Source organism: Streptopelia decaocto (genome assembly GCF_964273445.1).
Source record: "Streptopelia decaocto genome assembly, chromosome: 3".
NCBI classification, from domain to species: domain Eukaryota; kingdom Metazoa; phylum Chordata; class Aves; order Columbiformes; family Columbidae; genus Streptopelia; species Streptopelia decaocto.
Window position 1 is genome coordinate 29,285,076 of NC_138656.1, and position 26,702 is coordinate 29,311,777.

At 41.4% G+C, this 26,702-nt stretch overlaps 1 protein-coding gene across 3 annotated transcripts in view; it reads left to right on the forward strand.

Annotated features, from left to right (window-relative positions):
- The first annotated feature begins 2,314 nt into the window (after positions 1 to 2,314).
- Positions 2,315 to 26,702, forward strand: part of PRKCE (protein kinase C epsilon) — a 303,779-nt gene continuing 279,391 nt past the window's right edge. For all 3 annotated transcript variants that reach the window (XR_014183564.1, XM_082047948.1, XM_082047949.1), the window contains exon 1: positions 2,315 to 3,375. Coding sequence is in view for 2 of the 3 variants with exons in the window: in XM_082047948.1 (XP_081904074.1) it covers positions 3,028 to 3,375 (348 nt within the window). In the remaining variant the exon portion in view is untranslated. The remainder of the gene's footprint in view (positions 3,376 to 26,702) is intronic.

Sequence of the window (26,702 nt, forward strand, 5' to 3'; positions counted from 1 at the left end):
GTATGCAGTGGGTTGTACAGGTAATTAGCCAAATATAGGAGTTTTTAATATTATTTTGTATGCAGTGTTAATATTATCTGTATTTATTCAGACTTCCATAATATGCATGTCTGATCTCACAGAGATGCTAGGTCATTAAACTCACCATGGAGATGATGTTTACTCAAATCTTACCTTGTGCATTCTACATAGCTGCAAGTCTCTTAAGAATAAACAGAAAAAATGAAACGGTGCATCAGTTCAGCTTTTATATTTCCCAATATCTAAGGAAATGGAGCATATTGTTTACATTAGAGTTATTGAGAAACACCACAAACACATCCAGAGGAAAGATTTAATTACAGAGTTCTTTCTGACACACTAAATGCAAGACCATATAGCTTTATATATACTATTCTATGTGTTAGGTTGTGAAGGGGGACGGGAGGAAAGGAGTAGGAGATTCTTGTGTTTCTGGTGGTGCAGAAATAATGCGATAGATGTATCATAGCTGCTGTGAGCCCAGGAAAGGCTGAATTGCGAAGGAAGACATTTCCTATAATTGGCTCCATATCACAGCTTTGCATCAAATGATTCTGCTTGGGAATTGTCAAGATGATAATGAACACGGACATTTTATTTTACTTCTACTTTGACTAGTAGATTAAGTGGCAACAGGCACCAAAACGTCTTTCTCCCATTAACATGAATGCTCTCGTGACCCTTAGGCTTCATTAGTACTGTATCTCCTACTTAGAGACAACTCTGGAAGAACAGATACTGGAGCTAATTCATCAGCTCCAAGTGTAACACCTTCCTCCTGAGCCATCACCTGTAGAAATCCATAATTGTCTGTTCTTTGCTCCCCAGTCATGGATATCAGGTCCAGATCAAGGACTGGGTGCTCATCTTTTATGTCCTTACTCGACTGGACCCAGGAAACCGAGTTTCTTCTTTTTATGTTGCCTGAACCTTTGAAGCACTCTGGGTGCCAGCACTGGCCCTCAGCGTCTCTTGTGGTATTATAGTGAATTCAAATCCCCTCATAGGGCAACGTCCATCCCTTTTCCAATGCCTTTCTCACAAAAGGCTGGTAAAAATCAGTAACTAAAATAAATAAGGCAACAATAATTTTCGCCAAAGGAAAATATCTAGATCCTGAGTATGTTTCTCTTGAGGAGGAGAAGGCCAGGCTGCACTATGCTTCCTGGTATTTTAACAGTGTTTGGTACCGCGGTAGTGAAACTGACTGAAATCTTGCATGACGTGTAGATAACGTTCAGTAACACAGCAAGCACACCCTTTCACCCTTTCAGAGTATTTTTCTTTTTCCCCTTTCAGCACCCTCGCCGTGTCCAGCCAGGGCCAGCGGGCAGGCGGGGGGCGCCGTTGGGACCAGGTGATCCGCAGCGCGCCAAGGGGCCGCCAGCGACCCCCCGCCCGGGCAGACCGCCGCTCAACGGGGTTCGCTGCCGCTCCGGGCCGCCGCCCCGCGCAGCGTCTCCCGGCCCAGGGAAGCGCGGCCGCGGGCCGGGCCGGGCCCCGGGAGGCCGCCTATCCTGGCGGCGGCCGGCACTTCCCGGCGCTCTCACACCGCGGGGAAACTCTTCCTCCGGGCCGGCCCCGCTGACGTAGCGGTGTCTGTGCCGCGGGGGCGGCGGGGAGGGGACGGGAGTGGGGGCGCCGGTTGGCGGCGCGGGCCGGGCCGGGGAGCGGCGGGGGGGTCCTGGCGTCGGTGCTGTCACGGGAGGAGGGCGCGGGGCGGGCAGCTCTGCGGTGCCCGGTGCGGGGGAAGTCGCTACCGCGGGGGTAGCACGTTAATAAAGCCAGGCGAGCTATTTACGGCCCGGAGTGTTTTTTCCACGCTTGGGTCCCCACTTTATCCTGTTAGGAGAAAAGAAGGAGGGCGGACGGGCGGGCGGGGCAAGGCCGCCGCGGACACCCGTCCGGCGGGTGTGGAGGGGCGGTGAGCGCGGCCCGCGGGGGTCCCGACCCCAAGGCCGGGCGGGCCGCACCGCGCTGCTCCCCCCGCCGGCAAAACTTTCTGCACACTAACACACACACACACACACACACACACACACACACACACACACACACACACACACGCACGCAGGGACGGGGCTGCCGGCGCGCACACACACACACACACACACACACACACACACACACACTGACGTCTTTTGCGCATTTCCTGCACTGGCGCGGGCGGCGGAGCGGCACCGGCAGGCGGGCTGGGGCTGCGGGCGGCGCGGAGGGAGGGAAGGAGGGAAGGAGGCGGCCGGCGGGAGGCGGGCGAGGGGCGGCCGGCGGGAGGGAGGGAGGCGGCGGCTCTGCCCATCGCCAGGGCGGCGGCCGCCCAGCCCGGAGCCCGCCGAGACCCGCGCGGCCCGCTCCGCTGCCGGCGCCCCCCAATGCGCGGGGGTCGCTGCGCTGGGTCCTTGGCCTTGGCGGCGGCGGAGGAGGAGGAGGCGGCGGCACAGGACGGGCGGCTCCGGGCTGCGGCGCGGATGGAAGGTCCCCGGCTGGATGTTTGCTGAGCGGAGGCTGTGCAGTAGGCAGGGCTGGTGGGTCGGCCGGTGTTTCTGATTTGTGTGTGTGTGTGTATTGTTGTGCGGCGCACGGGCAGGGCTGGCGTGTGCAGGAGCCTGGGGTCGCGGCTCTGCCTCCTCTGCAAAGACTGATCCAGGATTATGGTCTCGGTGAAGGGAGAAGGCTCTTGTTCACCCCAAGGATCTGTTATGCTCGGGTTTTGATTGCATTCGGGGGTTTCTGCCACCGCGGACGCCTCCCCCTCCTCGGCGGCCCCCCTCCCTTGTTTTCCGTTAGAAACGGGCGAGAAAATAAATGTATTCACTGGGTGTCGCAAGAGCAAAGGCTAAATAATCAAAGGTAACAGCAGCAGCAAGGCGAAGAGACCCGCACTGTATCCTGCTCGCCCATTCCCAGACCTGCCCTCCTATTTATTGGCGAGACCTTCCTCCCTCCCTCCTGGTGCGAGTGCGTTGTGTGAGTGTTTAATCTCGGAAAACGTGCAGCCATCCAGCCATGGTGGTTTTCAATGGCTTGCTGAAAATCAAGATCTGTGAGGCGGTGAATCTGAAGCCCACAGCGTGGTCTCTGAGGCATGCGGTGGGTCCCAGGCCACAGACCTTTTTGCTGGACCCTTACATAGCCCTCAATGTGGACGACTCCAGGATTGGACAGACCTCAACCAAGCAAAAGACCAACAGTCCTGCTTGGAACGATGAATTTGTCACTGACGTTTGTAATGGCAGGAAGATAGAGATGGCTGTTTTCCATGATGCCCCCATTGGGTACGACGATTTTGTAGCTAACTGCACTATACAGTTTGAGGACTTGCTGCAGAACGGGAGCCGCCACTTCGAGGACTGGGTGAGTGTTCACGCTGTAAGATACAGCCTATACATATGCTTTTGAGTGCCATGGCCCTCAGTGCAACATCTGTCTTGCAGAGCTGGGTTGCCAAGGGCATGTAATGGCTCTGAAGGCTTTTCGTTATTTCCACGCTTTGTTATATGGAGATAGTCATGGTTACTGTATATCTAATGCATGTGGTCTACAGGCAAGGGAGGAAAGAAAAATATGCTGAATCTAAGTAAGAGATGTATAATTACCACTTGAGTTTCTGAAATTATCTTCCATAAATACAAGTCTAATTATCTTATTGTGTTTGAAAAACCCTAACCAAGTGCATCCAAATAGAACATTACTGCAAAGCCCAGATCCAGTACTTAGACTGAGTTCATAATTTCAGTGTGAATGCTCTTGGTCAGCCTAGCAATTACAAGCCTTAAAAATCCAGACCTGACTCTGGTACGGGAGACTTCAGGGTCTTCAAGTCACTTGAAAGCTCACTGCATCAATGTTGATGCTCCTCCTTCCTTCCTTCCCCCAGATGATCTACTTCTTTATGTGTAGAGCTAATGCAATGCTTCTTCAAATACATGAAACTGATAAAAAGGGTCCTGATGGATTTTGGCCCCAACCAGACAAATTCTGTTGCCTGTATACAGAACGTGTTTGACAGCTACAGCGTCTTAAAGACCCAGAGGGTAGCATGGCTCAGTGTGAGTACAAAAAAGCTGAAAAAGCCTTGGTCTGACATCCTCAGGTTCTATGATTTAATATGGAAAAATCAAATAAACAAAAAGAAACACAGGAATTGCGAATATGCGCATTTCATGTTTCTGCAGTTAAACAGTTAAATGGTATACCCTTTAAATAGGATGTATAATAAAACAGTAGTAGCCATCTTCTGATTTTAAATGTGCCCTGCTTGACCAGCCATCTGAAATGTGTATGCTCATCTTTTTGTGTATTTAGTTGATATGGTTGAGGATACTAGTCAGGGCAATATGTATTTTGCAAGCAGACAAAGAACCCAGCACCCAAGTCAAAATAGTGAGAGTTAATTGCTCTGAGTTTCATGGATTCTTTGGGGCTTCTTTACTTAATGCAGTGGTATAAAGAGATGTCAGAATGATGGAAAGGCATGAAAGAATTAGGCTCCATTTATGCTGATTAGGAGCTGAATAACTTTAGTGTTGAAACTTTTATGTTTGCAACTTTAAAATATTTTTAACTTCTGCTACATATGTTACATGGTGATAATTAGGAGCTAGATTATTCTGATGCTCTGTAAAAGCTACACATTAGTAAGCTTGGATGGTAAAACTGGGTGATAGGCAGAGGAAAAATAGGCAAATCAGGAAAAGACAAATGCAGCAGTATTGCAGATGTCTTTTACCTGGACTGAATGATAATCAAGTTGTGGCTCTCCTGCAAATAAGGAGTGGGCACATCTTTGAGACCAGTGGGGAGAGGACATCACAGATTTTTAGTGAATAATAATTTTGTATGTTCTTTTTGTGTGGGGTACATGTTTTGAGCATGTCGCCAAATCTGGAAGGACGTTGCAGGTTGCAGACGTCCAGTTTGCATTTTGGTGGGGCTGGTGTGCTGGGGTGCATCCTGGCTCTGATTTTTAAGGTGAACTCGAACATCTGAACACGTTCCGTAGATAAATAGTGGAATTTAGCAGATTGAGACCCATTGTAAACATGATCTGAGAGGAACTACATAGCTGAATCAAATAAATGCTGTGTTTTATTGCACCAGGATTCATTGCTGTCCAGCATTCACTGGTGGGAGGAGACGAGGGAGTGACTATGCTTGTTGTCTGTGGATGTGACACAGTTGAGGACATGGCAGTGGATTATAACTGGTCAGCTCAATATAAAGCAGCTTCTGAAGGATCACTTACCTCATTTTTGTGCTGTAAATCCTCATAGCTTGGATTGTGTTTGTATGGTACATATAATACACAGTGTATCCCTGTATCACAGTTGGAATTGGTGAGGAGACAAGTATTTGTGGAACTGTGCTTTATGCTTTCCAGAATCTCTACATTTACTGAATGTTCCACTGTACTTGTATTAGCAAGTGTTTATTGGATTGTTAACAGATAGAGACCTTCAGAGAACTGGCTCTTTCAAAATCACAGGTTTTTTGTCAGATTTCACCAAGTTAAAATAAGGCCTGTGGCCATGACATCTCAACGGAGTCCATAGTGAAGTAAATAGATTTATTGGTATCTTCATCAGTGTCTGGAATCTACATTAAAACCTGAAAAAGAGAAGCTGTCTGTGAAATGAATGGGTTTCACAGTACAAGGAAAATGCACGTGGCCTAAACCAATGTTGGGCTAAGATCTGCTGGTACGATACAGTCAATTTCTTCTGTTTAATAAGAGGACTAATTTCTTCATTTCACTCTTGGCATTAAAAGCAGATATTTTTGTAGTATACTTTCCCAACTTTATAACAAGCAAATTAAAAGTAGCAATCGCTCGTTCCTTCTTCCTGCCTGAAATATCAAGTAAATGCGGCCTAAGAAACACTCTTGGAGACCATGAAGTCTTTTTATGCCATTCTGAGGGTTTCCTTTAAGCAGTCCTGAAAGTTTGAACTGGGAACCACATACTTGTTCAGTGCACTGGGGGTAATTGAAATGCTGCCCCTCTTCACCTTCAGAATGATGCAACAGTTCTTGCAGAACTGGACTGTCACTAGTTAAATAGGTTTGAGAAAATGCTCATGTGCTGAGAACAGCTCTTGTCAATGTATTAATAGCTTTAGTGCTTTAGATCACATATAATACATTATGTATTTTGGTCAGGAAATTTCAATATTTGTTTTATAATATCTGCACTGGGGTCAAGGTTACATTACTTACCATGTAATATATTTCTAGGTTCTTGTCAGAAGTCCAAAATGCAAAAAAGGACTTGCAAAGAATTTTTTTTTCCATATAAAGAAACTGGTTTTAGCTAGCTTGCCTACTTTGGTTGGTTTTTGCCATTGTGCAAATCCTTGTGTTTTTTCTGAGATGAATTTTTTAGGAAAATACTGGGTATTTTTCTCAATCTTAAGCCTGTGCTATATACTGATTCCATGGTTACAGTAGAAACACTAATGATAAACAAGTACAAAGCCTGAAATCATGATAGCATCTATTGTATTAAGACAAATCACATAAATATGCAAAACTCTGGTTCCTTTTATCTACAGGGTATTCAGCAGTTGCAAAAATGATTTTTGACCTTATGATGTTTTTAATCCCTGAAAATATGTATATTTAGTAAATCAAAGTTGTGGCCTAAAACTGGTGGTTCAGATTTTATTGGATGGAAGTTTTAAAAAAAAAGTTTCTTTTAAAGATCAATATAAAAATATTTGTTTGGGTTTCTAAAAAGGTTTTGTGACAATTAAAAAGATGGCTGCTTTTCCAGTGGTGCATCAATACAGACATAGCACAGTAAAAGTGTCAGTTTTGCAGATTTTTTTTTAGTCATGGATACACTGCAGTTTTAAGGAGAGCTTTGGATTTATGACATTACAGGCTTTTCTGTACATGCATAAAAATTATATAGAATGGCACGGAGTATTCAAGAGGATGTTGGTGAACTTATACTTTGAAAAATATGCAATATAGAGCAATAAACAAATTGCAAGTTCTGATTGAAAAACAAACAACATGAAAGCTGTGGCTATATTATTTGAGTTGGGTAATCCTGATAATAATAAAGTATGTCTTTATCTAGTTTCCTTACATACGGCATATGTAGATGTTGCACTTGAGTTGATACTGCAGTTACATTTTAATCAGTAGAACTGAAATTGGGAAGGAAAATTCCATTTGTATTTAGCTTTGTGGTTACGCTCCTGTGAATTAGCACCATTAATGCTTGTGTTTGGATGATTGGTAGTATGGGTTCTGAGTTCAAGTCCACTTTCCAGAGCTGATGATAGATGAAATCAGTGTAATTGGACCTGTGCCAAAGACTCCATCTGAGGGTCTTAGCCATTAGCCCAGCTGGACACGAGAAAACCTACTGAGTCGTCCTAAGAAATCCTTTTGTGAGCTAAGTAGCAGAACTCACTAAATCAGTCAGGTCACGACAACATTTAGCAGGAAAAGCCTCTATTTCCACTAAAAATATTTTACAGCAATATTTAGGTTAATGAAAAGTTGAATTTTCTACTGTCTTAAAAAAATCCCTAACACTGTCAGGAAAAAAATAAAACAAGGATTTCAGTGAGCTTTTTTTTTGCTAGTCTTAAATATCTTTCATACCATTTTTTTTCTCTTTGATGCTGCTTCTTAAGATCTAAATTTTAAACATGATACTTTTTTGAAAGCATCCTTTAATATTTCCATTTTATCAATGTGAAGTTAGTCATGCAATGGTGCCATATAATATCTCAAAAACAAGTCGATAAGTTATGGGAAATGACGTGGAGAAGAGGTACACTGTTTTACATACTTGTTGAACTGTTGAGTTACGTGTTTTTACATCATGCTTACAGTCTAGTACTGAAGAAATTTTCCTATTTGAAAGACTGGGTTTTTAAGTTGCAGTGCATACAGTTAGGACACCTAGGTTAGCGGAGCTGTGAATGTCATGGTGCCCACCTCTCTCATAAGAGAAATAACGGTAACAAGTATGTAATACATTAGAAAATCTGAAAGCTCTTTAGAGAAAGGTCAATATTCCTTCTCTTTTGGGAATTGAGAAGTAGGTGCCCACAGACATCCAGAAAGGCAACAGCAGGGGAGGAGTTAAAACTCTCTTGATCCAGTGAGCTCTCCATGGATGTGAGAAGTTAAACGTTCTCCTCCCAACGCCTCTAATCTGAATTAACTGAAAAGACTGCTTAGGTGTTTATCAGAGTTGCTTTTTTTTTTTTCTTTTTCTTTTTTCTGAAATGGGAACTCCTTTCACTCAGTGGGTGATCTGTTGTAGCTGGCAGACAGAGAGTGGAATTGTTATTGTTTTAGTGCAGGTCCCCCTGCACGTTAACCTCTGCTTGTGCCACACGCTGCTGTGCCAATGCTGGTTGGCATTGGGTTAGCAGAGTGCGATTGTAGTGTATTTTCATTTTTATTTTCATCTACCGGCTGAACTTATCTGTGCTGATGGTGTTGAAAGGCTTAAGATTTTGCTTGTGAAAGCTTTACATCTCATGTGAACTGCAGTTCCTGGGCTGCTGAAAACCATTGTTGTCAGAAAAGTAGTTGTTGAAATGAAAGGGAAATTGCTGTCCTGTTCGATACCTTTCTGCATGACAAGGCTGTCACTGAGCAAGGTCTGTCAGGTTTGGGGGGTGAGTGAGCTGCAGGGGATCAGCAGGATTTCACCGGGACTCAGCGTGAGGGTGGGCGGTTGTCGAGAGGAGGGGAGAGATTCTGGAGAGCACTTTGCAGAGAGAGGGGTGTTCCTTGCCTTCTCCCCCAGCCTGTCTCCCTCCTGTGCCTCCTCTTTTCCCTCTCTGCTGGGGATGTGGTACAGTCACCAACGCAGCTCACCCACTATCTTTTATCAATGCCTTTCTACAGCTGCATAAATCTACTCCTACTCCCTGCTAGAAATGTTCTCTCTGAACAGCTCCTGCTTACCTGCAGTGCTTCCCAGCCTCCTGAGAAGCAATGGAGGGGGGGGGAAGCTGCCTCTGCAGCTGCTGCTGCAGGGAGAGGGAAAAGGCAAAGTGGGGACAAGAAGAAATGAGGCATGGAGGGCAACCTGGAGGAGGGTGACGGCTAGTTGCTGCTGCCCCACGTACTCCAGCTGCCCTTTTGGCAACAGCAGAAAGCTACACGTGTAGGAGACAGGGATGAGCTGGCATAGGCAAATTGACTCGTTGAAGGCCGTATGTTGCTCACTGACCTGTTTTATTTTTTTTTTCTTTTGCCTGCTTTGCTCAGTGTATAGCTTTTGAAGTCTCACTTCAAATGTGAAAAAAGAAATTGCTCAGGGCGTGAAAAGTGTGTAGTAAAGCATGCAATCAGTCAGCACTAAATTAACATACATGTAGGTCAGGGAGTCAATCCCACGACTGATCAGAATCTTGTCCTACTGTTACTGATACTAGTACTGATGAAAAGTTCCACATAATGAAAGTAATTCTACTGAACTCTGTAGAAAGTATTTGTTAGAAAAAGTTACCAGTTACTGTCCAATTCATAGGTGTTAGTTCAAAGCTAGAATCTAACAAATTTCCAAATGGGGTGAAACAATTCCTGCGTGTCCTTCTTGTGCCAGTTTTCAGACTGCATATCATTATTTCAGCTCAGTCGGTTCCATAGACACTATGCAGAACTTCATGGTTGTGAGCAAACCACTGATCTCACTGGGTTTGTTGGGTTCACTGGATTTCATGCAGACGTGTTTAAATTCTTTCTTCAACTACGGCTTGTGTTCCAAGGGAAAACTGAGAATAAATAACGTTTAACAACGTCCTTTACTTTCATTTTACTCTCACTGATTTATTATTCTTCTGAAAATCTTGCACATGGCAAGCCTGGTTTCTGCTCCCCTCAGCCATCAGAACTAAATCTCTGCCTTCCCTGTCCAGAATTCTTTAAATACTGCCGAAATGAGGATTTGATTTAAGTTGGAATTGAAGGACTTGGCATCTAAGTGCGATTAGTTTCTACTCCCTAACCAAACTTGTATTTAAATAAACTTTGGAGGGCTTTTCAGCTTTTGAAAGAGGGCTATGAATGCAATTTGTAAAAAATTAGAGGTGAGATCCTTTCTGCTTGGAGTTGTCTGATTTAATTTAGTTCTGCTTCACCTAGGCCCTTTCCCTCACCCTAATTGTTAGACTGTAAGAGAAGGACATCTGCAGTTCCTGGTAAGGGAGGTTTTGGAAATGATGGGTTATGCAAGTAATGGGAAATCTGTGGTCAGAGAGGACTGAGAAGAGACTTTCCCTCCATCCGCATGGAAAGGTAGGGCTGGAACTATCCAGATGTGGAATAAGATCAGAAGGCCGGAGACAGCTTGGAAAACTGCCAGGTTGGGGGCGGGGAGAAAGTGGAACCAAACAAACCCTTTTGTCTCTCTCAAGAAGCCAGACAGAGCAAGATCTGAAGAATGGGGGTATTTCAGGTACCCTTTTGAGTTGTGCCAATTGTAGCAGTTACAGGGGTTTCTACCATTTGGGGGTAAAGCAGTCATTACAGAAGGCTGACTAAAAGTTTTAACCTTGCATTTGTAAGTGACTGCTTTCCTATTTGGCAGGCAGTCACTAAAAGATTTTAGAAGTATATTCGGCAATATTAATATGAAACTGCAACCGTAAAGCTAATAAATAATTCTAGAGATTGGGTAACTTTAATGGCAGTTATGTACTTTGCACTATATTTTAGTAAAGCAAAATGCAAATGAATATGATGTAAGAACATCTGCAGAATTATTATCTACTCTTATCATTATTCACAGCCAGTAGCTTAAATTGCTAGTAAAGTTGATTTCAGAGTGTCCTCTCACTTACATTCCTCTAAGAGTTAAAACATCTTAAATTATCATTGCTGTGATTTAACTGGAGTTGCAGAAGCCAAGATTTTGCCTATTTCTGAATAGCACAGCTAAAAAATGTAGTGATATTGGCATGTTCCCATTAAATCTAATGGGAGCTTAACATTTATTTTATTGGAAGCAGCATTAGAGAAATGCTACACATTTCTAAGCGTTTTTCCCCACTGAACTCTGTAGGGCGTGAATTTTTGAAGAACAGAAGTAAAGAAAGACTATTGCTTTTAGAATTAAAGAAGGCAAAGTTTGATTCCATTGGAGGCTTGCAGGCAGCCAATTCTGCCTTATATTGGCTAACTTGAGCTGATTTAATTGTTCCAGACAATAGAATCATTTTGGTTGTTTCTGGTGTCCTGCTGGGCAATTTCATCACAGGCAGGAACAAAAAAAGTGTGAATAATGGCTAGATGTTACCAAATAAATTTAATGTCTGCATTGTTTGAACAGTGAGCCCCCATTACATCTCTATATCTTAAATGATGAGTTGGCAAATTTAATACTTAGTGTTTCCAACTTAGTATCTTTCACTAATTTACAGAATAAATATGTGTCAAGCCTTGTGTCATGGCGGAAGAGGGTTTCTTATGCATTTTAGAACACTTCATTCTTTAGTACATTGTCCTTTAAAATGTACAAATGCCATTAAAAATATATGGGTTTGTCAGTGTTAATACTTCTAAGTATCTTTAGATAGTGACGTGGTAGCAATGAAGCAGATGTGGTGGTGGAGACATGGAGGGAAGACTGATACCTTCTCTGCATAGGTGATGAGGAAATAGTTGGAATTGCTTTGCTTTGTTTCACAGATTAAAAGCTAGCGAGACAGTAGTGCTTTCTCCTTCCTTGTTTGCTTTTAGTTTCCTCTTGGTCATCTCTCTTCATGCTGCCAATTCTCCATCTTTCTTCTTCTGATCTGACTTCAAGATGGTCAAGAAATGATAGGATGAACTTTTCAGGATTGCGTAAGATTTTGATGTTGGCCATGCTAGCAGGCTACGTGAATGAAGTGTCCTGCTACAGATCTTTACACAGACCTATTGCAAGTGCAGTTTCCTTGCTGGGACCGTGTTTATTCATTGCATAAGACTTCATGATATCTGTCAACCTCCCTTTATTTCAAGGTGAGATTGACCCATGATCTTTGAAAACTGTCTGAGAATGTGTTGGAAAAGGAAAGGCTAAAGGTCACTCATGCTGTGTCTACTTTGTTGTCTTTCTTACGTTGTTCTAGTTTGATTTATTGAGGATTTTTTTTTTTTTCCTCTGAGTTTCCTTGCCTTTTCTTTCCTTGTAACCTCATAGTGCCTTGGCATCTCTTGAACATTTGACCTCATGGCCCACTTCTTTTCTTCTTAATCCACTGTTACACACCTCGTCTTCAAGTCCTGGCTGCCTGTTTTAACTTTTCTTTCATTTTTCTTGTTATTATTTCTCATATATCCATATTGCTGTTATTCTCACCACTCCACCTCCTTCCCTCTTCTTGTCACTTTGGTGGATCGTTGAGCTCCTGTGTCACTAGGACTCCAAAGCATCTTCAGGACCTGCATCTCTCTGGAGTTCGCCCAGCTGCTCTCATGCAAAGCAGGGAACAAACTGATCAGAACTGTCAGAACAGTTATCTTCAATCAGAAGAAGGGATGCACTGACTTTCCAGTCAGAAGTGGTTGCAGGAAGAAGCGTAATATGGTGGCTTTGAACTTCAAGCAAATTTCTCTGGTTTTGGCAGAGTCAGTGTGGTGTTGAAGGAGCATGATCTGTCCCTGAAAACTGGACTCACCCCAGCAACGGAAACACTCTTGTAAAATTGTAGTTGATCCTAACTATTGGGATGTTCAAGGACTCCAAATCACAGAAAAGACCTAGTATTGTTTGGTATATTTTTATATAAAGCAAAATTATGGTTTTGTCTTCAAGAAATTACAGTCCAAGCACAAGTCAAAAACAGCAGATTGAGGTAAAGAAATAATAGGAAAATACTTGCCAGTGTGAAAGGCTGTAGCGGTAGCTTAGCAGCATCCTATCAGTCCAGCTTTGCTTGGTGTCCCTAACACAAGATCTCAAGGGGAGAGGCAATTTTGTCAGAGATATTTGGAGGTCCTGATGCTTTGCATGATGTGCTGTTTCTCCTCAAGGAATTGACAGGTTTAGAGAGACAACCCTTATGATCTAGTTCATGGCTATTTCTGAGCTTTAAGAATGTTTGGGATCACCCGCTTTTGGAGAACTACAGGATTTTTCTGTATAGTTCCATGAAAGCTGATATTAACTGTATTATTATATTTGAGCTTTTTGCTTTACCAATAGCTGGGTTAAAGCACTACCGGTGCAATAATCAAATACAGGCATGATCTATAGGGTTAATAGTACATACTAATATCACTGGGCTGAGATTTTAAAGTTTTATTCCACACTTTTACTCTTTGTGCCAGCGAGTTCTGGGATCCATGTCAGGGCTCTGAGATGAGAGAGGGAAAGGGGAAGGAAGAGTTTTATTAACCTCGCACAATGGTTTTGTAGAAATGTTACCCATTGCATCAGAAGCAAGTGACAGTACTTTTCTACCTTGTAGCGCTTTCTGATGACCTTTATGTAATACTTTGTTTATTTATATAGATATTTAGTAATACCTATTACTTTAAAAAGCGTATTGGTTTAGTGGTCATATTTAGGACATTGCTTTGCATATACATTTTTATAAGGCCATGTGAAAGGTTTTGAAGTTCTAAGTCAGCTAAACTGGTTTTTAACAATTCCATGGTGCATTAGCAGTCCAGACACCATGACCTAGACAAGTTCCTATCCTGTCCTTGCCAGTTCAGGCTCATTCTTTGTGTCTGCTTTGCGCACTTGTTGCAAGATGCCTTGGGTAGGTGCTACCATATTACCTACTTGTATATATAATTTAGTAGGAATATGGGGCCCTGATCTTTTTTTGAAAGGCGCTCACTGTATAATGGTAGTATGGTATAGAAAAATAGATCAGGTACAATTGACTTCTGTTTGTCATAGCCCAGTGCAGTGCAAAAAGCAAAATCTTCTCTGTGTTGGTTTTGTTGGTAAGTAGCTGTGTGAGTAAGCAAAACCAATATACCTTAAACAAACAAAAAAGAAGTCTGTAGTGTGTGCCATACATTGATGACTGAGCACATAAGTTGTCTGCACACCAGTTCAGAGCCGATGTTCTTTTACTTATTTTAATGGGAATTTCTTTGAGTGGTGTTCCCTGTTGCTGAAACTGTTGAGTACGTGTGTCATTTAGTTGCATACATAGTAATTCCTCTTGTAGCTGAGTTAGGGAGACAGTTAGTTATGTCACCATTGACTGAATTCCTTGTGTGTTTGATATTGCACTTTATTCGTTTTTCAGAATTGAGGCCTACTGTAATTTTTTTCAGATATGTGGAAGTCATGTGAAGAATTTAGGCTCCTGAATCAGCAGTCTTTTGAAAGTGTTAACCCAGCTGTCTTTTCATCAGTGGTTATTTCAGTGTCTTATCTGTTTGTGAACGCTTTATGAACTGCTTGTGAATGCATTGGTCAGAACCAATCGTTCTGACCAACAAGCCTTCTCTTCAGTTTGTTACATACATGTTTTCTTGCAAGTGGTATTGTTCAGAGCATTTTTAAAGAAACAAAACAAAAACCAGAAAACCCAAACCTTATATTTTTTTTTTCCTGACTGATACTTCATTAATAAAGCTATAGTAAATCATTGGATATTTGAACAAATAAAATGGAAATGATATCTATCCTTGTTTGAATGTACTCTGGACATCAAACTGACAGGTTCTAACAGGTTCCAACTGTTTTGTTTAAAATATGTGCACTCTCCAGCCAAACACTGTTTCGCTGTATCAGTGTTATTAATACCATAAAGCTTTCAAAATCCTTAGTGTAATCCAAAGTTTACCATTCTTTAAATCAGATTTAAAATCAGATGTGAAGTGTGAGAATGTAATTGTGTATTTTATGCTGTTCCTGGAAGACCAAGGTAAAAAAAAAAAAAAGCATCTGACTGAGATGGAGACAGCTCTGATCAAGCCTCTTCTCCCTACAGCAATCTCATATTGGACTGTATGGGCTTGTTCTGTTTGGGACCTGGTCATAATTGTGGTGGTGATCAAGAAGACAAATTACAGGCCAAATGTTTTACAGAACTGCCCAGAAGTTTGCAGCTCTTCCAGCAGCTGTGAATCAACCCTGCGCCCTATTTGCAGACTAGCAAGTAAAATCTGCTTCTCAGCAGCGTTGTGCCAGTCTGCAGAACCCCTGTATATAAGCTTTATGCATGGGTAGTCAACTTTATGATGCAAATAATGTGAAGTCTCAGAGACATTTTATGCACCTATGACAATGTACTTGATGCTAGTGATATCCTTGGTAAGACAGGAGTGAAGTCCTGAAACCTTCTCAGTGTGTGGATACATACATTCTGTCAGGGTGACAGTTTTGACTGTAGGAATTATTCCTTTCTCTTTCATAATGCTCACTATGTGTCAGGTAGTGCAGAATCAGAAAATTCATAGTTTCTTCCTGGAGGAGCTCATGAGAAAACTTGTTACCTCACTTTTGGTTAATAAGGTCATAAACTGTAACGTAAGATTTATGAAGGTATTGTGCCTGCACATCAAGACAGAAGTGACATGTAAAAGTCACAGAAAATACATAGCAAAATATAAATCTATAGTTTTCAGGAAAGAAGTACGCAAAAGAAATGTATGGTGTGTTACTGCAACTTTAATAAATGTACGTGATGGCCCTTGGGGAAGCAGTACTTGTCTAATTGAGTAGTTAAGGGAGAGTGTTTTGATTCGCATGAGTCAGCAGAGGCAGAGGCTGAAACTTAAGTTGTGTGCCAAGCCAAGGAACATGTAATAAGACAGACAGCCACCAAAGTGAAGGTACTTTGTAATAGACCAGATTACGCAAATAAGGAAAATCATATTTGCAGCAGGCTTTATTTAAATAAAAGTTTCAAACTGTCTTACCAGGTCACAACATAAAAATGGCGGTCATCAGTATTGCTTGATTTTCCCTCGTGTTTGTCATAACAGGTGAGGCTGGTGAATTAATTTTCACAGTGAACAAAGTCTTCCTGGTCCTGATTACTTTATGGTCTGAAGTTTAAGTGAGCCATGAGATAAAGTGTAATAACTTCATCATAATCTTGCATGCTGTGAACTGGTCAGACAAGTTTTTACATACTTAGTTGTCCTGCATCTACTTGTGATATAACATGATATCTCCTCTCCTGTGACTTTTGCCTTGATTTCCATTCGGGCAATTCCTTCAAGCAAATGAGGATGTCAGTAATGGGAAATAGTGGGATGCGCATTCAATAATAATTCAGGGATAAAATCTTCTTATAAAACAAACAACACAACCTTTTATATCTGTGATTCCAGAAGAGGCCTTTGCCTGCTTTGTATTTACACATAGTGATACATGGATCTTATCTGTCTCAGGTAGTAATGAAATTCACTAGCAAAATATCAGAGTCTGGAGGATCTTGAATGTAGTCATCTTCAAGGCACTCCTAGAGGAAGTGCAGTGGATGGAGAAACTGTATTCCTCCATGTCACCCAGAAGTATGGCACAACATTACGGTTTGAATCTCAGAGTTTTGCCATGGAGGTATCACTATCCTCATTTTTGTAGAGGGGAGACCAGGGCTGAAACCTAGATGACTGAAATAAGGTTTCTGTCTTTTAGGTGTCTTTCCTTCTCTCTTGCGGCTTCTTCCTCATCTGTCAATCACTCTTCTTACTCTCCTTTTCTAAAATAAGGATTCTTACCATCACGTTTCTATTTCCTACTTGTAGCATAGCTTTTGTACGCTATTGTGGTTTTGGTTTTAATTTATTTTTATTTTTTTAAATTCTGTTTTAATTCTCCAACTGTTTTATTGTGGGGATGCTTCCCTTCAATTGCAGCGAGCAAACAGAAATGCAGGGCCTCTGTCTTCCTGCATTCTTGACACTGGAGCTTTCTCTGTAGAGCTATGGATCTATAAAACCAGACTTCCAGACCATCAAAGCAGAGTCAGTAGTTTGAAGCTGCAGCACCAGTTTTACTGTTATATTGAAAAATAAAACCCAAACCACTATCTAGAGATATCCTGCATGCATACTTGGAGCGCCCGTGGTATTGAGCCTACCTGTATATTACAGAATCACAGAACATTAGGGATTGGAAGGGACCTTGAAAGATCATATAGTCCAATCCCCCTGCTGGAGCAGGAACACCCAGATGAGGTTACACAGGGATGTGTCCAGGAGAGTTTTGAATGTCTCCAGAGAAGGAGACTCCACAACCCGCCCTGGGCAGCCTGTTCCAGTGCTCTGTTACCCTTACTGAGGAGAAGTTTCTTCTCATATTTAAGTGGAACCTCCTGTGTTCCAGTTTATACCCATTGCCCCTTGTCCTATTATTGGTTGTCACCGAGAAGAGCCTGGCTCCATCCTTCTGACACTCACCCTTTACATATTTATAAACATTAATGAGGTCACCTCTCAGTCTCCTCCAAGCTAAAGAGCCCCAGCTCCCTCAGCCTTTCTTCATACAGGAGGTGCTCCACTCCCTTAATTATCTTTGTTGCCATGCGCTGGACTCTCTCCAGCAGTTCCCTGTGCTTCTTGAACTGAGGGGCCCAGAACTGGACACAATATTCCAGATGCGGTCTCACCAGGGCAGAGTAGAGAGGGAGGCTATAATATATGTTTTAATATATGTCAGCTGTCAAAGGGGCTGAAGAGCTGGATGTGCAAATCCCTTTCAAATTTAGAACAAATTGTTTTGAGCACCTTTGAAAGATGTCATATTCATAATTCTGTATATAATTTATAATGCCATAACTGTAGTTGAGATGGTAGATGACAACAGCAGACAAAATGTAGAAGTATTTGCACTAAATCCAGAAGAAAGGGATTTCCATTTGGGTCACTCATTTGAAGAAACAGAACATTTATTTTTCCATTTTTAGGGCCTTGTCTTTGTTATCAGCAGTAGATGTGATAGGTTTTTATAGAAAGGCTTAGGATCCCACAGCTGGAGTTGTGTGAAGCAGGAGTATGTGCAGCTGCTGTGTGCGGTGGAACAGCTGTGCAATGCGGCAAAGCCCGATAGCCCAACCCCTGAGCGTGTTTATAAAACACATACAGTGAGATTATATTGGTATTGCCTGCCTGGCAAACTGCTAGCCTGTGGTTTACACAAGGCTGTCCCTGGTTTTGAAAAAGCCACAAGAGTCACTACACTGGATGCGCTAACGTGGCCTGGGGTTAACATTTCACACTTCAGGAGTGATCTGGGGTGGGATGAACATGGTGCAGATTATAGATACCAAGGCTTTATGAATTTGAGGAAGAGAGATTCTGGGGAAATTAAAAGAAGGTGTCAGTTTAGCTACTCAGAGTTGCTTTGCAAGATTATTTATTATTTATTGTATTTGGAGCTCAGATGAAGTGAGGGAACAACAGAACATGGCTATTGCTATCTTTTCACAGTAAAGAAGTGGCATTGGGTCTTTTGATATTATGTATATTATTGAGCTTCCTGATCAGTATAAATTCAACAGCTGGACCTGTAAATGTAATAAAGGTTTTTACTTCCAGTTCTTTCATCCAAGGTATTGTGCAGACACTGCAGGAAAAAATGTCAAAATGTGGATTGCTAAGGTCCATCATACTAAAAGTAGTTGGTGACGGGAACATCAGTTTTGTGGTATAATGTGAAACTGAATGCAGTGCAGTGCAAAGGTGATGAACTTCTGGCCTCAGTTACTCAGAATTTTCATCTGTTCGTGAGAATTGACTTTAAACTCACAACTTGTGCAGTTCTGTGTAGCCATCCAAAATTTAATACTGACTTTACAGTATACTGGTCAGTGATCTACCGCAAGAAACCATCACCCTTAGAATATAGCCTAACGGATTTGCTTGATTTCAAATATATGTGGCTCATGAAATTCAATTACAATAGTAGCTTAAGGGAATATGTTAACAGGTTGATTTCTTATTGTAGGCTTATAATAGTGTGACATCTTTGACTGCAGAGAAGCTACAATTTTCATGCATTAGGCAAACATGAGAAGATATGGTGTACAGATATTACTAATTCTCTTAACATTTTCCTGGTGTCACAGGTTTACTTTCTTGGAACAGTAACTGATGAAGGATGAGCTTTGTTAAGACAGAGTGCTTTGAATGTATGCTAGAATTGCATGAATACTAGATGAATACAGATTTATTTATTAATATTGTTGGCGGGTCCACCGTACAATGTGAGACCATATCAGTCATCATTGCTTCAGTGTGAAGTTAACATTTGTGTCCTCCCTTCTTAAAATATGAATGTGGTATGTTAGATGTTCATCTCAAGGCTGACATGTTTTAACAGCAAAATAGAGAGTGCATGGGAGGGGTACCCAGCAGTCCTGAAAGTATCTCTGCTCACAAACCAGGTTCCCAGTAAGAGCTGGAATCGAAGGTGCTGGGTAGGTAATTCCTTTGTGCCTCAAAATGCCATCTGCTTTGAAGCTCAGATCCCGTGTCCCAGGACTTGCATCTTCAAACCCACAGGCTCAGTGCTGCTTTTCTTCAACCCTGCTATCCTAAGGGATACCGTTTCCCTCTTGTACCTTACTCTTCCAGTGATCATTGTACTCACTGTTTTATTGGTAGCTGTTTGCATCTCCTCATTTGAGAAGTACCTTATTTTGGCTGCTGGCAGAATTTAAAAATTGTGGTGACAGGCGGCATTTATCAAAAATCCTGTGAGGGATCCTGGTTCAGAAACAGAGTGCATAGCCACAGAAGACCATGCAACTGCTAACCTGATTTTAAAACAAAATAAAACAAACAAAACAAAACAAAACAACAAATCGAAAACCCCAAACAAAAAAGCAAACAAAAGTTTTGGCCCAGAATAACTGGAGTACATGAGGGTGAGAAGGGATGAAACAATTTAGCTTCATTTATTTGGCTATGTATGTCCAGCTCATTCTGGATTTTCTTTCCTGTTATGAGTCTAGGAAAGGAGATGCCATTCTCCACCACCTGCGTGTTCTTTTTTTACCCTGGGGAAAGAGAGACTGGTAGCAGCTTTAGTTACAGTTAACATATTTAATCATTAGAAACCTTCACTTGAAGACCTACTTTGCTACATCATGTTTCCCAGCGGCTCCATCCTAATGTGAGATAGGCATGATGGATAAAACACATTAAGACTGTAAAGATGTTTTGTGGGAAGAGGTTGTGTTGACTGGAAGGGGAGATGTTGGGCAGCCTCCCTTTTAGGGTTGTCTGAATGATAACTGTGAAAGCAGATATAGAAGGAAAATATGTTACTGAGACAGAACAAAAGCAAGTTCACTCGGGTATTTCAAGGCCAAGGCGATTCAATTAAGTTATTACTGGCTGTTACTAGCATGCCTGAAAAAAGTAATGTTCTTTGCTTCAGCTGGGTGACCCTCTGAAAGGGGAGACATTCTTTCCTGCCTTTTGAAATCATCAAAGAATACGAGAGTAATAATTTCCAAAGTTATCTCTATGTCGGAAAGCCTCGCTGTTCAGGATAAGCCAGGGTAAACAAAGGACAAAAAGGAAGTGACTTTTTAAAAGTATGGATTTGAACCTGTGAGGTGCTGAGTGTCTTCAGTGAAATGCTGAGCTTGCTTGATTTCCAGTAAGTTTGTGGCTCTTAGTTCCTGACAGGATCAAGTCCTAAGATTAGTTCTGCTCTCTGAAGTAAAATCAGGTTACTGCTGTCAGCTTTTTTTAACTGCCAATATTGCTTGCAGGGCACATCGTCAGTGCTCTGTACGTACACAGACATGTACAGCACTTCAGTAAAGATAGAAGCTGATCTGCAGGGACAGTATCACTTTCACATTTTCATTGTTTGTCTGTTGGACTAATAAGATCTCTGATATGAAAATGAGACATCAACAGGGTAAAGCAGGACTATCAAAAGAAAGAATGCTTCTTTAGTTTTGCTGTCATGTTTAGGAGCATTTGTACATGGTTTTTGCTTCTCTGGAGTAAAATAATGCCAAATTTGTGTAGTACTTTTTATCAGTAGGTTCCTAGGTGGATATCACTTTGACTGTATTGAATATTCAGTCAAGACCTTTGGGTAGAGGAGCATGCCATGGTGTAGTGCTTTGCTTTCAGATGAATTGGATGTTCACATCTAGTTTTGTTGACTTCAGTGAAGCCATTCATGGTGAATGAACCTTATTGGGATTCAGAGCTTGCAGAGGATGTTTGAATTAGACTCCTCCTCTCCTTCTAATACACACTTTACTGTCCTTATAAGATTAATTCGATACCAGTATTACGAGTGCAGTCATTGTTGGTGTTATTTGCACTAAGGGTGGGTATACGAGACTTCACTGTTATGCTGAAGGGGAAAGCTACCTGTTTCTTCACAGTAATTCCAAGAAGTTACACAAGGAAATCTATTTGCTCTAAACATGAACTGAAAAATGTTCTTACAATAGTCAGAATGATTCAATCCTCTCATAATTTAGTCCTGTTATGATAAGCAAGTGGTTAAAATTTTTGCATCTAGTTATTGCAGCATGTAGAAATAAAACTCTCTCTGAAATAGTGAATAGTGCAGAAGTTCTGAGTGACATGACAGAAATGAAACATGGTTCCTTTTTTTTTTTTTTGGCCGAAATATATCTATGCTAATGTTAAAAGTAATAGAAGGCTTGGACTATCTTGAGTCAAAGGGATTTTGATTTTATCATACCTTTCCCAGGGTTTGTGTATTGCTGTTTTCTGTGGCTTGAATAAAACTTGTACATTCGTTGACCCTTCCAATATGTGGATTGTAAACAAATTGGAGGCCAAGGGGAGGAAAAATCAGACGGACTTTGAAAAGAAACAGTGCTTAATTCTACCAAAGCTGCTGCCTCAGGCTTCGGTGCTCAGAGTTTCATCAAACAGGTTCTTCTACCTCTGTTTCCTCATTCCTCCTGAAGAGAGTCAAGCTGACCATGCTCAATTAATTACAAGGCTTCAGAGCCTTACTTGTACTCCAGAGAAACAGCAGGGTGCCTCCATTCCCATGAACCAGCAGCACCCGGGAGATATCTAAAGTACAGATCCTGAGCTATAATCATTTGGAGCAACGGATTGTTTTCTAGGGCAGCTTTTTTTCACTAGGTGCATGGTGACACCTTCTGGGAGGCCACAGAGATGCTAAACCAAATCTAGCAAGTGAGAAAGGAAGTTGCTTCTTTTGGGGAGGGGGGACAGTCTCCTGCCAAGCCTGGGGAACCTTGTTTCCCATCAGGCAATGGGGCAAATCGTCCAGAAAATAATGCCAAGGACAAGCCTGGGAAATATGGCATATTCCTTAATATACAGTAATCTTGAGTGGACAATATTGCATAATCATATGACATCATTGTGTGGGAGAAGTCAGTATTTCAAAGTGAGCATGACGGTAGAAAGGGGAGCTATTCTGGTAGCTGCATTTCTAACCTCCTTTATGATATAAACATCCCATTACATCTTCTTGATCCTAGGTATTATTTGATATAGGACTTCCCTGAAAAATACTGATCAGGCTAACTTCCTCAGAAACTTTTGCAGACCATCCTTTGAATCTCTGGGTTCTCAGTGTGACAATAAATGTGCTTCAGACAGTGCCTACTCTGAGAAAAGGACCAGATAAAACTTACTCTTCACTTTGCCAATAGGGTCTAAACTAGTTGAATATTAGTGTTCAATTTTGCAATGGAAGGTATGACTACCTCTCCTGCAACCAGGCCTGCAGTGATCAAGAGTTGGGAAAGAACCGTCCCCAGCTTGTTTACCAATAAAACGAATAAGTAACTGTGTGATATTTTTGGCTTGCGGACTGATGGCTTCAAAAAGGGAGTCCAGAAGCCTAAAGAGCTTTAAAAATACCTTGTGCTGGTTTTGAATGTTAGGGCTAAACATTCCTGTTGTTTCCCCAAGTGTCAAGGAACAAGAAGAGCCACATTTTTCCCTTTCTTTTCCATAATATCTCGAGAATAAATGATAGGTGAAGAGGTAGACTCCCCACAACTCTTCCACCTCTTTTGTGCCCATGAAAATGATCAAATAAATAGTGGTATCTCCGTTTGATTAGGTCACTCTGTGGGCTGTGAAGCTCCTCTCTGTGAGACAGAGCAGTTGGGGATCTCAAGGAATTTCTTATGCAGGAGAAAGCCTCCTGCAAGGTAACATGGAGCACAAGGCCTAGTATGAATGAACTGTTGTTTGGAGAGTTTTTGAAATCTATGTGCTTATCCAGACATCTGACTGGGAACTGAGGACTTCTCCTCTTAAATGAAGAGGGTAAAGCTTGGTCGTTCCTCTTGTCTCACCTGTTGTTTTCTACTGGAGAGCATGCATCAAAGCTGGTCACACCAGGTAGCATTGCCTGAGTGGGGAGTGAAGAGGACAACTGGGATCATAATCGTGACATTAAAAAGATAAGGAATATCCGAAATACCTCAGTACCTAGAGAAGTGCATGTCCCTGATAAATAAACTTTGATATTATTGTTAAAATGCTTATGAGAAGCTGGTCATTGCAGGCCTTTGTGGTCTTAACACATCCATCTGTGTGTTGTGTGATCCTGTAACATGGCTGAAACAATAGGCTCACAAGACGTACTGCAAGGTTATTGGATTGTACCTAAATTATTCCATACTGGATGATGCATAAAATTTGCCTATATATTCAGAACTGTCTGTTCCTGTATACCTTTGACACCTTAGTACGTTAACTACGAAATTGTGTAGGCTGTTCTGATACCTGCAGTCCTGATCAACCCCTCATCCTTAGAGGGTCATGCATCTGAATATGGGTCAGGTACAGGCTGAGGGAGGTTAGGGGACTGTCCTTGTTGATCTGGTTATTCAGTACTTGCCCACGAGGAGGTTTCTTGCACCTTTGCTCAGTGTGTTTTCAGGGTGGGGGGGTGGTTTAGCAGATTTTTTCGCCCTGCAGACCTGACACAAGCTTGGTGGTTCCTGGTTTCCATCTGAGGCTGCCAAAGGTGGAAGTACAGTATCAATAAAAACCCTATTTTTTTCCTAGCTGGTGTGTGTGAACATCGACTGCTTTGATTAACCAGTTCTGGCGCTTAAAGTGAGAGATTGTTTTTTCCATTCTTTGTCGTGTTTTTGGCAAGGGGTGGAGAAAATATAGTCACTGCTCCCTTTTCTCTCTGAGTTCATTTTGTTTTCTGCTCTTTGTGCTCCAGCACGAAATGAAATGGTTTGCAAATAAACTAAATATTAAAAATAAAAAGTAATTTATATTCCCTCCTCACAGAGCTTGTGTGAAGATAAATAGGAACAGATCATATTGGGAAAATATTTATTTCACCCCTACTCCTGAAAATAGAGCAATCCCTCCATTATTGAAATTTTCTGCAAGTAAACCACAAGCAGGCAGGCTGAGTGCAGCCAGCTACAGGGTGATAGCCTTGTTTTTGTTGTTCTTGGGCTTTGGGGGTTTTTAACTGCAGATTTTCTCATTATGAATTGAACCGCTAAAAACACATGAGGGTTATTTTGAAAATTCACAGCAGATTCAGCTCAGACCAGGAAGTGAGGTGTTGTCCTTTTAAAGCCTGATATACAGAAAAGGGTATTTCTGACGCATGACCTTCAGTGAACAGGAATTCCTCTACTCAAAATCTCATCCTTACCATGAACTTCACTGCCGCAATTCATCCTCTCACAGCTGTGTGAAGAGTGACATATCATGGAAAAAAAAACCAAAAAACCAACAACCAAACTTTGAGAAATTTTGATAATTTTTTCTCCAATAAATAACAAGGGCTTCCAAAATATAGAGCGTGAGTTTTTACTGCAGTGTTTTGTGTGTAAATAAATGCAATATTAAGTTACAAGAGGGTTTTTTTTAGTAGTGTTCATTCGCTGTTGACTAAATAACTGATCAAATTGTTAAAATCTGTTTATCTAAGCGTAAGTATCACAATAGAAACTACTGGGGATTAGTTTTTTTGAAAATCTGATTTGAATTTTGAGTGATGATTATTTGAAACTCTCCGCTGAAAAATCTGGCTTTGCATGCACTTTTTTGTTTATGTTTGCTTTCACTTTTTTATTTTTTCATTTTCTGTTGCTTTCTTTCTCTGTGCCTTCAGCTTAAAGGCAGTCAAAGAACACCTAGTAACGGGCAGGTTTGAGAAGGAGGCAAAAATGTTGTTATGATCATAGCAAGTAACGTGCCACACTTTGTGGTGGAGCAAATTAGTAGTAATAATTTTGTGCAGACACTGAGTATGGCTGCAGTTAAATGCATGCAAAACTACAGCTTTTTTTTTGCCAGAGATACAGGCTCTGGAAGGCATTGAATTGAAGCCCCTTTGGAGCAGCAGAGGGAGGTATCTGGCAGGCATCTTTTTTAGGACTCTGCACTTCTACAATTTGCCAGTTCCTGCTGTTTAGCAGCCCAGATTTGCTAACCTCCGGGACATATGGCAAGGCCTACTTTTTTCTTCTGGTTCTGTGTGGAAGTGGGTGTTGGCTAGAGCTAGATAATGATGAAGAGGGGATACGTTGCTGAGATGGCTCAGTTTTTGCTTTTGCTTTTGTTTTGTTTGCTGGATTATTTTATTTAACCTAGGGCGGTTTATTTCTAGTGTTTAATTTTAAAAGCTTGCCAGTGACAAAGAGATCACTGAGCAACATTCCATTGCTTGAGCAAGAAAATTAATAAATAATATTTTGTAACACAAATTCCTATAGAAGTATTGCAACTGCTAATTATGTAGAGCCTGTATTGTTTTTATCTACAGGATGTGGTAAACATTAGAAATTTTTCCTTGAATTCTCAAAAACAAATGAAAGCAGTAGATGCAAATAAATGTAGATGATAAACCCTACTGAAGTGAAACTAAATATCTTGTGGGACTTTCAGGTACATTAAGAGAAGGCAGTATGCCACACAGGCCTCATAATAGATGCTGACGCTTCCATGCAGGAGCAGTTTAGATCAATCAGTAGGCATCTTTGATCACAGGCCAGTTTTTACATTAAATCATAGACTGGGGATGAAGTAGAAATCACAGGGCTTGTACGATCATATGCCTGGAGAGACAGTACTATGCCTTATGTGAGAGATATGTAAGCATAGTGTCAGACAGTAATCACTTTTAGATGTTCAAAAAAGTTTCTCATACTTAAGTTCAATGTTATGTGATTACAGTTAGTGGGCTTCTCACCGCTAGTTTTGCCAAAACTGTTTTTAAAAGTAAGTAAAAATTAATCAGTGTTGTTAAGGAGCAGTGCTGAATCATATTTTAAAATGCTGGAAAATGAAGTTTATGATGTCTCAATACCAAAATTTATGAACAGATGTAAGTCCCACTTTAAAAAGTCTACATAATATGACTTTGCATAAAATGTTCTAGCTTAATTATAGTAATGTGCCTTGAATTTTCCAGTGGGGTCATTTATTTTGAGTATATGTCTCGTCTCTCATTACTGTAACTACGAATAAGCCTGTTGTTGGGTATGTGTTGTCTAAACGTTGCACGTAACTTTCCTGGAATTTGTAAAGCTATTCTGTTTGACATTAGTTGGCATACCTTGTTTGCAACCCTTGTAATCCAAAAATAAAATATTTATGTGTCTCTAGTAGCAAAGTACAAAGTACCATATTAAGAACAACCATATACGGGTCTAGCCCTGTAAGATTCCCCCTAGCTCAGCAATTGGTTTCACATGTCTGTCTTAAAACCTGCTGGAACTACTCTGAAGTTACAACTTTGAAAGCAGAATCCTCTTCTGGCATGG